The 11,093-nt window shown below is 57.4% G+C and overlaps 2 protein-coding genes across 3 annotated transcripts in view; one reads left to right on the forward strand and one right to left on the reverse strand.

Annotated features, from left to right (window-relative positions):
* Positions 1 to 5,619, reverse strand: part of ALDH3B1 (aldehyde dehydrogenase 3 family, member B1) — an 18,239-nt gene extending 12,620 nt beyond the window's left edge. The window contains exons 1-2 of one of the 2 annotated variants that reach the window (XM_006893245.1): positions 5,561 to 5,619; positions 278 to 440 (exon numbers count right to left, since the gene is read on the reverse strand). In XM_006893245.1, coding sequence (XP_006893307.1) covers positions 278 to 439 — 162 coding nt within the window. In that variant the 5' untranslated portion in view covers position 440; positions 5,561 to 5,619. Of the gene's footprint in view, positions 1 to 277; positions 441 to 5,560 lie in introns of those variants that run through there. The other variant, XM_006893246.1, reaches the window with a different exon arrangement.
* A 5,177-nt stretch (positions 5,620 to 10,796) lies between these two features.
* Positions 10,797 to 11,093, forward strand: part of UNC93B1 (unc-93 homolog B1 (C. elegans)) — a 12,508-nt gene continuing 12,211 nt past the window's right edge. The window contains exon 1 of the mRNA XM_006893398.1: positions 10,797 to 10,893. Coding sequence (XP_006893460.1) covers positions 10,798 to 10,893 — 96 coding nt within the window. The 5' untranslated portion in view covers position 10,797. The remainder of the gene's footprint in view (positions 10,894 to 11,093) is intronic.

Below are 11,093 nucleotides of genomic sequence, written 5' to 3' on the forward strand. Positions count from 1 at the left end.
TGGATGGATGGATGGGCAGATGGATGAATGGAAGCAAGACTGCAGGTTCTGGCCCAGGGGAGAAGTGTATGGCTGGGCTTTTAGGGCTCTTCACAGAGGATGCAGCAGTCCTAACATTCCTACACCCCATCTCTAGGCTTGTGCACCCCACCCTCGCCCACTCTACACTCCCCTGGCCAGTACCAGCCGCTGGTCCACTCTGCCCCCCTTCCTCCAGGCCTGCGCGCCAAAGGCTTGGCCCCAGCCCCGCCCACACAGACCTCCCTCCCGCCCCCACCTTGTGCAGGTCCTTAGCCAGAGCCTCTTGCAGAAGCTGCTTGTTGTCCTGCAGGAAGCGGTCCAGGCCCTTGAGTTGTGCGATCCGGAACTCAGCTGCCCGCGTCCGCCCGGACCTGAAGGCCTCCCGCAGCCGCCGCAGCACGTCCACAAAAGGGTCCATTCTGTTGGGTGGAACAATGTGGTCTTGGGTGTGTCTTCCTCCCACAAGTCTCCACCTGCCTGGGAGTCTGCAGCACCCGATCCACTGACACCCTCCTTGCGCCACACGTGGACACTAGGACACAGAGTGACAGTCCTCCGTGATCCGCCAGCAGGCAGGAGGGCCCTGGGCAGCCGGGCCTGGGCGTGGGCTTGGGGAATAGCTACCCCCCCCCACCTGCAGGCAGGAGTCTAGAGGTGAGCCCAAGACATGAGTGGACAGGTCCCCAAGATCACCCCCTCACCCTGTGTCCCTCTGCCAGGTCCTGAGTAAACACACGTCTGACCAGCTGAGGGCGTGGTAAAGCCACTCACCAGCTGCCACCACAGTCACCAGCTGGGTACATCCTAGGCCCTCCGTCCTCGCCGGAGAGCCGCCTGCTGGACCCCAGCGGTGAGCTCATGTCCCTCTGCCTCATCTCCCTCGACAGATGGGGAAGGATTACCCCGCCTCCAGCTGCAGTGGGGGGGGGGGGGGGGGGGCAGCGGTGAGCTCATGTCCCTCTGCCTCATCTCCCTCGACAGATGGGGAAGGATTACCCCGCCTCCAGCTGCAGTGGGGGGGGGGAGCGCGGGCGCTGGGAAGTCACTCCTTCACGCTGTCACCAGCAGGCCTGGCAGAGGGCAGGGGCCACGACGTTCCCCAGGGCCCTCATGTTTACCTGAAGCTCATCAGAGGAGCTCTCTGACGCACTCGCTCCTCGGCCTGATGCCAACGACCTGCAAGGCCCTTCCTCCTCCTCCTCTGACTCCCATCTTGGAGGGCTCGGCCCAGCTATTGCCTCCTCCAGGCAGCCCACCCTGATTCCTCATGCCCCCCCCCCCACGCACACACTCTGCCCCATGTCCTCTGTCTTGCTTTAACTCCACCCCACTGGGGCACACGGTGCATTAAATGTCTAATTATCTCTGCGTGCCCCCCTCCTTCCCCCTGGACTGACATCCTTTCCTCGTTTAACTCTCCTTTAGACGCTCCTGCCTCGATTTCCTCATCTGTCAGCGCTCAGTGGTGGCACTACCAGCCACCTGCGGGGTGTTAGCCTATGCTAAGATCAGGCCCAGCGCTCAGCGTCAGGATCTCCGGCTTCCAGCCATCCCTGTCAAGCCTCACTTCTCCCAGGCCTCAGGTTTCTGGACAGGACTCCAGAGCTGGGGCCAGGCGCACCCCACAGACCTGAGGGACTGGTCACCATGGCCCCCATGAGGGCACAGAGGGATATTCTTGGAGTCCTCTTGGCCCTGAATTCTCCCTCTGGATACCCTCCTGGAGCCAAGGGGTGCTGGCCAAGGCGACCCAAGATCCAAAGGCCAGTGTCTCTGGGGCTTCTGCCTGCGGCCTGTCTCCTGGCTCTGTTCCTACCAGCTGTGTCAATCTGGACAGGTCAACTCACCCCGCCTCCTCAGTTTCCTTGTCAACAAGATGATCATAACACCTGTTCTGTGTGGAATGAATGATGCCACATGACACATGTGACATGGTACCTGGCATGCAGCAAGTGCTCAGTAAAACGGAGCTGGAGTTAGCGATGCTCAGTGCCAGAGACCTGGACCCCATTCCCAGTCAGTGCTCCTGGCGCAGTCACCTCTGTCACTGGAAGCTTGCATGCTGGCTACAGGGGACTTTATAGACTAAGACTACGAAGAAAGGCCTGGTGGTCTGCTTCCTTAGGAATCTGCGGTCTGATGTGCAGCGGACGGTGGGGGCTGGCACAGGACCTGCTGTGTTTTGTTCCTTTGTGCCTGGGGCCATTGTGGTGGGAGCCAGTGCCACGGCAACTGACAATGACCATGGCCAGCAGAAAGTCCTCTCAGCTCCAGTGCTGAACAAATATTGACTGCCTCCCCTCGCCCTGCCCCCGCCCCAGTCTCCTGTCCACAGAGCTGATGACAGATGAGACCTGCCCCTCTCCAGCCGAGCTCCAGAGAACCCACAAAAATGCAAGGCACGCAGCCATGTGTGGGTGAGATGATGGGGAGGTGGCTTTCTGGGGGGGTTTGGATAGAACATTCTAGAAGCTCCTCCTAGGCTCATGAGATCAGCCCACACCCAGCCGGCAGAACACACAGCCCCCTGCGGGGCCGCTGGTATCAGGCATCCCCCTGGAAACATGCCTCTCTGTGTGAGGCACCCAGAGGGTACCTGCTGGGGAGGAGGTGGGAGGGGTGGGCTCGGTGCAGGCCGGAGGAACAGCCACTCCACAGTATTGTAACAAAGAAAGTGGGGGCCTAGGAGGACGCATGGACTTGAGAACAGATTGCTCCAAGGTCTGTTGGCCCCAAAGCTTCACGCGGACTCAGTGCTGGCCGCGCCTCCCTCCCTGGCCAGGGCCCTGCTGTAGGCTCTCAGATGGTGTCCCTTCCCCAGTGCCCCCCTCCACTTGCCCGCTCATGCCTTCATTCTGCCTCAGTTTCTGCGTCTGCACCGCAGGCCGCCTAAGAGCGTCTGCCCAGTATGGTATGGACCCGGGTTTGAACACCACCTCCTCTGCATGCTGGCTGGAGCCTCTGGGCAGGTTGCTTGGCCTCTCTGTGCCCCTTTGTGTTGTTGCTGGGTGTCCTGGCGTTGGTTCTGACTCACGTGACTCCCCCACACACACCAGAATGAAACCGCCCGGGCCTGTTCGAGCCTCGTCTGCTGGAGTGTTGAGTCTGCTGTTGCAGGACCGCACCCCCATCTTTTTGAGGGTCTTCCTCCTTCTCACTGACCCCCTCTTTATAACAAGTCCACAGTCTACGACAAGAGGTCTTTGCTTCCAAGGGTCGTTCGGGCTGTACTCTGAGACAGGCTTGTTCGTTTCCCCCGAAATCTGTGATCCGTGAGGTGATTTCCACCAATATTAGAATTCAAGGGAGTCACGTCTTCTTCCGTCTTTACTCATTGTCTGGCTCTCACACGCGTGTGAGGTGATTGAAAACTCAGTGACTCGAGCCAGGCACATCCAGTGCTCAGAATCACAGCTTGGCTTTTCGTCTCCACGAAGAAGCTGTTTTGCCCATTGGACCACGTCACTGCTTCTGTGCAAATCATGGACCCAAGTGGAAAGGAAGCCTTGACAACTTTAGTCTCGTCTCCATTTGCCAAGACATCACTTCCAGGATGGTCATCGGGACGTTTTGTTCTGTGTTGAGGAGGGTCCCTACCGAAGGCTGTAGTTCTGAGCTGCATCAGTAAGCGCTTCAAGCCTTCCTCACTTTGTTGTGCAAAATACTGAAATGCAGGTTGTTGATGAATCTTCCTCCAGTCCTGACGCCATGATCTTCTTCACTTACTTCTGCTTCTCAAATGATTTGCTCAGCATACAGATTGAGTCAGAATAAACAGGTGCAACCCTGACGCACACCTTTCCTGATTCTAAAGCGTACTGTGTTTCCTTGCTCTGTTTGGACAACCTCTTCTTGGTCTGAAGTTTCCCATGAGCTTGCTTAGTTAACCTGGCATCCTTATTCTTCTCAATGTTTGCCATAGTTTATTATAATCCACTCAGTCCAGTGTCTCTGCACAGTCCAAAAGGCACAAGTAACCATCTTCCTGGTCCTCTTTGCTTTCAACCAAGATCCATCTGACATCAGCAGTGATAGCCATCGTCCTTTGTCCTCTCTTGATTTCGTTTGCCTTTCATGTGTCTCTGAAGAGCCCTGCTGGTGCAGTACCTAAGTGATCGCTTGGCTGCTAAAGGTCAGCAGTTCAAACCCATCTACTTCTCCCCAGTAGAAAGATGGAAGAACAGTCTGCTCTTGAAAAGACTCCGGCCTTGGAGAGCTCCTGAGGAAGTCCTCCTGTGTCCCAGGGGTCAGCAGAAGTCAGGACTGACTCAGCCGGAAAGGGCTCTGGTGTGTGGGTATTGAATGTGTCAGAGCCAACCAGGAAAACAAACAGATATGTCTTAGGAGAAAGTCTGAATGCTCCATAGAAGCGGGGGTGGGGAGTCGGAAGGGGTAGCAGTGCCTGGGGAAGGACATCCTGCTTGAAAAGTGGAGGGTCAGGGACACAGTGACAGCCACACAGGCTCTAAGAAAGGACTGTGAGGGCAGGGCAGGGCCGGCAGGCTTGGGACCAGCTGGACAGCCGCTAAGGACAGGAAGTCACCTCAAGGCACTGCAGGAAGGATTCCTGCCCTGAGCCGTACAGCGTCCAGGTGCACGGAAATGCCCAGTAAGCATGGTCCTGCAGGACACCTGACCAGGACACCTCTGCCATGGACGCCCAGGGGGGGAGGGTAGGGTGTGGAGCTAGAGGTGAGGACTTTACTCAATAGGGGTGGGGCTGTGGAGCCAGGGAAGGCAGAGAGTGGTCTCAGGACCTGGGGACCCCCATTAGAGGTGGAGAGACACCTGGCCAGTTAGAACTGTCTCCCGCCAGGTACCAGCTCTCCAGGAGCTCCCATCGTTCCTCTGGGTTTGCACAGGTACCCTCAGTCTCTGCCCCCTGGTCTCTCTGGCTTCAGAGCAGCAGGCCCCCTTCCCCATAGAGTCTGTGTGGCCTAGAGGCCAGTGAAGACCATAAGCTAAGCCTAGCCCAACCCCACGCCATAGGAGGCACACCCCAGTCCAGGCAAGGTCCCTCTGATGATAACATTTCACGGAGAGACACAGGGCAGGGCCTCCTGCCACGGTTGCTGGCAAAGTCCACCACCAAGAACGACTCTCTCCAGATCCAGTCTCTAAGGGGCCCCCGGCCGCAGTTCACGCAGAAGGCACACAAGAGTCTGCTGTGTGACTGGGTGCTGGAAACACCCAGGAGTGGGGACTCCTGAGTTTGGTCCCTCAGCTCCTGGAGGATGCCCATACCAGCAGCCGACAAGAGGGGCAAGGCAGCCAAGGCAAAGCCAGCATACCCGCTGGGCCCTGGGCCCCGCTGTCTCTCCCCAGCTCTCTCACACTTCTCTCCCTCAAAGGGAAGTTCCTCCCCGCCTTCCCCTTCCTCCCAGGCAGGGGATGAGTTCTGCAGGACAAGAGGGTTAGTGTGTGCGGCTGCCAACAGAACTGGCCCGCCCCAGTGACACAGCAGCCCATGTCCCCGAGCCCTGGCCCCATCACTCCCTGCAGTGGTGCTTGCAGCCCCGGCCTCCCCAGGATGCCATACCTGAGCCCGCCAAGCTGCCCTTCCTCCTGACTGCCCTGCTCTGCCCAGTGGCCACTGTTATGAAATGAGCACGCTGGGCCAGCCCCCGGGGCGGGGCTGCCCTGGCCGGGTGCCTGACCGCAGCTCTGGGCCACTGGAGTCTGCAGGCCAGGATTTCACCACCACCTCCCTGGTCCTCATGTCTGCTCCAGTCACAGCAGTCCCCAGGGGAGGGGCTGGTGGCCCAGAGCTGGCCAGCACCAGGCCAAGGCCGCATAGCAGGCCCAAGGAGCTCAGCTGAGAGGCACAGTCTAGGGAGGTGGCCCCGGGAGCTCCAGAATGGGGATACCGAGGAATCGAGAATGCCAGAAGAGGTCTTGCTCCCGCTTGGACTCCTCTGGGGAACCCCTGAGCCTCAGTTTCCTCATCATCCTCAGAAAGAAGAACTGAAGACGGCCGCAGTGTGACCCTCAGCTGTGTTTTCCGTCGGCTTCGCACCCCCCATGCATCTCCACCACAGCACCGCCCACCTCCTTCTCACGGCCCGGTCACCATCGCCCCTTTCCTCTTCATGGACTCGCAGTCCGGTCCACTGTCCTGCTCATGAGACCCATCCCCATCACTGTCACATCCACCCTGCCCACTCTCAGAGTCTGTTACCACCACCTCCATCTATTCAAGGACCCTGTCACTCACAGCACCACCCCGGACCATTCTGTCAGTCTCACTACCACCCCATTCACCAGCCGTCACCCAGAAACCCAGCATATTACAACTGAGGAAGCAAATGCAAGAAAGGGACCGGATCTGGCCCCCGACATGGGGCGGGAGAGCCAGGGCCGACACCCACGCCAGACACTGTTCAATCTCCGGTTCCCTCCACTTCCCGGGACCGCACACCAACCCACCCCACCGTCTGTGACAGCAGTCAGCATGGCAGATGTCACCGCGGTGGCCCCTGCAATCCATACCCCCTCGGTGCTCGAGCTGTGCCCAGGCTGGCAGGAGGGGACCTGTCACCTGCCCTCCCCACCCCCACCTTGGACACACCTGTCGGAGCCCGCACTAAGGGGGATGGCTCCTGAGCAGAGCTGGTACAGACAGGCGGGCGATTGGGTTACAGGTGTGGAGGAGGAACATCCTTTGTGCCATCACCAGCCTGCTGCCCTAGTCCATCTGGGATCCTGGCCCCGGGGCCTCTGGGCCAACCCAGCACCAGGGAGATGCTCCTCACGGCACAGCGCCCTCCCGGCTCCCTCTGCCTACCTGAGAGGGCAGGAGAGGCTGCGTGGTCCACCCCCGGCCCTGCAGGCCCTGGAGACTGCAGCCCAGTGGAGTGGGGACGGGGTGGGGGGGCTGCAGAGGGCCCCGTCTTCTGCCTGGGATGCAGCCCCCAGCCACCGCCTGTCACGTGGATCGACATGTGACAGCCCTGCCCTGCTGTCTGGAGCCGAGCCAGGCAGCGCGGAGGCAGAGCCAGCACCAGGCGGGGCTGGGCCAAAGCCTGGGAGCCCTTGGTCCAGAGTAAGCCCAGAGAGGGCAGCGATGAGCCTCAGGCCACACAGCAAACCAGGAAGTCACCGGGTGGAGGGAGAGGTGTTTCAGGATTCTGAGGACCCCTGCCAGGAAGTGTCAGGGGACCCCCTCAGGGCTACCTCTGGACTTGGTGTATACTTAGGGACAGCCCCAGAGGAAGTCCCCAAGGAGGCTCATCCTCCTGGGACGGGGACCCCAGCCTCCTGCGCGATGAAGCAACCTTGTCTGCGGAGGAGCACGCGCACCAGTCATTGTTTCTCAAGTCCCGGGGCTCCATGACAATGCTGCCCAGGAGACCCCCACAATGAGGACAAGGGTGACAGCAGGGGAACCTCGTAAAGTTCACTCTGTGGGGAGCAGACTCTGCCCAGGACCAGGACTACCTGGTCCAGTCTCCAAGGTCAAGTGGTCAAGTGGTCAGTCAGAGGTTGAGGGACCCAGGGGTTCCGAAGGTGGGTCCTGGTCAACCCAAAGGCACTCAATTTGAGCCCACCAGCTACCCCGAAGGAGAGAGATGGGAAATCACCCATGTGATTTACAGCCTCAGAAAACTCACTAGAGGATTAGCTATGAGTCAGTCTGGACATGACGGCAGTAATCGTGATGCTTTCTACTGGTCAGTCAGGGTTTACCGGACATGGGTGGGTCAGTAGGAGCACTCTCTCCTTCCATTCATGGGGGCCGGGTTTGATTCCTGGTCAGTGCACTTGCTATGTGGCCACCACCTGCCTGGCAGTGGAAGTCTGCGTGTAGCTGTGGTCCTTACCTGATCTCAGTGGAGTGTGCAGACTAGGAAGAAAGGCCTGGAGATCTCCTTACAAACCTCAAACAAGGGAAGCCTGGGGCCACAGGTGATTGGAAACTGAGCATGGGGATGGCTCAGGACCAGGCAGCATTGGTTCCGTGTGGACGGGGTCACAGGAGCCGGGTGCCAAATCTCCAGAGCAGCAAACAGTAACATCAGCCAGGATTTAGTTCAGACCAGAAACCACGCTGGGTTGATCAAAGAGTGCTGCATTTAGTGCAGAGACACAGGTGAACGAGAGCTGGGCAGCTGTTCGTGGTGGCTGGAGTCTTTATGAGAGCAGACGCTCTGATCTTTCCTTTCAAGGGTGGGTTTGATCTGTGGGTCTTTCGATTGACAGCTGCAGGGTTGCTGGGGACACTGATGAGACAGGCTCGGATCCTTTGCGTTTGTATTCTGTAGCGGATTTTGAGTTATATTGTGGTAGTTAGGTGCTTTTGAATTGACTATGACTCATGCAGTTCTGTGAAGGTCTGAGCTTTACCCTGACCTCCACCATCCACGTTCATGATCTCTGACATGGTCGAGCCCATTGTTACCATGTCAGTCCGTCTAGCTGAGGGTCTCCCTCTCTTCGGCTGACCCTCCACCTTTCTCACCATAATGTCACAGCATGGAGGGCGGCCTTTGCCAGCAGATTTTCCCAGGGCTAACCATCTCGGATTTCTTGACGGCTGCTACCTTGGGTGTTCATTGTGGATACACCTGAAATGAATTCATTGACAACTTTAATCTTTTCTGCGTCCTTTTGAAGTCACTGTTGTCAAGTGCCGTTGAGTCACCTGTGACCCTTGTGACCCTCTAAGACATGGTAGAACTGTGTAGACACCTGTCAGATCTTCAAGGCTGGAAATCTTGATGTGAGCTGACTGCCTCATTGTCTCCTGAGGACTGGCTGGTAGTTCACTTTGTCAGCTTCTGGGTTGGTGGCCAAACACTTAACACACAGTGCTCCCCAGGCTTCTCAATTTCATAAGGCATTTTGGTTTTTAAAATTTTTTTCTCTTCATTTAATTTTAATTTTATATTGGTTTGCTTACAGAAATATATATTGTGAATTATTCATGTACATTGTGTTTCACACATTCCTACATTCAGAGTGCATTTTTTATTATTAATTTAATGAAAATTTACAGAGATTTTGGATTTCCATTAATTCATCATTGTTGCACTATTCTTCCTGCCCTACCCCCCAGTTCGTTCTTCTCTTTGAAAAGTAAAAGAAAAATTCTTTCATTGTTTTACAGTCCCTCCCCCTAAGTCCACTCTACTATGCAGCCTTCACTCTGGATTCCTGTCATGACAATAATATCTAATCACATATCCCTTTTAAACAGTTTTCTCCCTCATCTGTTTCAATGCAGTATACATATTTATCCCATCTTCCTCAGTTTCCCCCCAACCCCGATGTCAGTCTTGTTTTACAAGAGTGGCACTATGTAGTATTTGTCCTTTTGTGACTGAGATACTTCACTCAGCATAATGTCCTCCAGGGTCACCCATTTTGAATACTATTGCATGAGTTCCTTGTTTTTCAATTTAGTATTCCATTGTGTGACTATACCAGGGCTTCTCTATCCAGTCGTTTGTTGATGGGCACTTAGGTTGTTTCCAACTCCTTGCTAATTGTGAGCAAAGCCGCGATACACATGGATGTGCATATATCTGCTCAGAGTGCATTTTAAACGATCATTCATGTACATTTTGTTTTATAAAAGTAACCACCATTGATCTAAAGTTATTATTACCCCATCTTTTCAGGTCCCCATTGGATCTTTCCTAATTCCTTCACCCCCCCACCCACATTAAGTATTTTAATGTAAAAATTACAGTCAGATTGCAGGCAGACTTCACGTGAACCGAGGTTCCTAAGTAATTTGGGGCTGTACCCACTAGTCCACCTAGCCAGATACACAGGTGGCACTCAGGCACTCACTGCCAACAGAGTCCTCCAGGCAGGGACAGGCGCAACTCAGCCACAGGAGATGAGGGTGCGTGTATCGTTAGACACCTCCTAATTCCGAACACAGGGGGGTGGGAAGGACAGCCAGACTGAAGTTTGAGAGGGGTCAGAACTAAATCGGCTGCTGGCAGGTGACTGGGCTCACAGTGGCCCCGCAGGGTCCCCACGGCTGCTGTGTATCTTCAGAAGAGGGAGCAGCTGATGGGTGGGTTTGAACTGCTAGCCCTTCCATTAGAAGATCAGCGCTTTATTCACTGCTTAATTCACCCGGAATGGGCCTGGGGCCTTTGGCCATTTCAAAGCGATTCTAAAGTGAGGCGGTGGGTGTCTTCTCCGCTGGGAGACAGGGCCAGGCCTAGGACGCAGTGGCCAGGGGCGATGTCGCGGCTCTCCAGCGCCGCCAGGAGGTGATGGAGAGCAGTGCTCCGGCCTCCAGCTCCCTGTGCGGAGGGAGATGCCCAAACTGACTCCAGAGCTGAGGTGGGAACCAGCCCAGGCCTCTCAGCTTCTGCCCCCCGCGTGTGGAGGCGGGGGTGGGGTGCTTTCCGCAGCTCTACAAACTGGAGGTCAGGCAGGGGGTGACAACCTGGGGGGCTCTGAAGAGCTTATTATGGGCTGCCACTTGTGCAAGGCGTAGCGGGAACTCAGCTCATTCCGTAGTAGCGATGGGAATGGCGCGCTTCGGAGCCCTGTCTCCCAGGTGTGGAGACTGAGGCCCAGGCAGCGGCGTTCACTCCTAATGGCCCTCAGGTGGGAAGTGGCAGATGGAGGACCCGAACCCTGGTCTCTGGAGCTGCTGCGGGCGCACGGACACTCGCGCGCGCCTTCTGGGCCCGCCCACTGCGCCGAGGGGCGGCCCCGGCCGAGGGGTGGGGCGGCGGGAGGAAGTGCGGCCTCGGGGTGCAGCCTGCGCAGGGTCAGCGGCCGCTGTCACTCGCGCCGTCGGGTCCGGCCATGGAGGCGGAGCCGCCGCTCTACCCGGTGGCGGGTGCCACGGACCTGCAGGGCAACGAGGACCCGCTGGGGGTCCCCGATGGACACGAGGCGCCGGTGAGCCAGGGTCGGGAGGCGCAGGACCGTGTCTCCGGCGGGGGTGAGGGCACAGAAGTCAGGATACAGGGCGGGAGCTGAGGTGGGGTGCAGAGACCCAGGGGGTGAGGGCGCAGGAGTCAGGGTGCAGGGTGGGGGCCGAGGTGGGGTGCAGGGACCCAGGGGAGGAGGGCACAGAAGTCAGGGTGCAGGGTGGGGGC

The sequence above is a fragment of the Elephantulus edwardii genome, unplaced genomic scaffold, assembly GCF_000299155.1.
Source record: "Elephantulus edwardii isolate Elephantulus edwardi_28Jun2011 unplaced genomic scaffold, EleEdw1.0 scaffold00126, whole genome shotgun sequence".
In the NCBI taxonomy this organism is placed as follows: domain Eukaryota; kingdom Metazoa; phylum Chordata; class Mammalia; order Macroscelidea; family Macroscelididae; genus Elephantulus; species Elephantulus edwardii.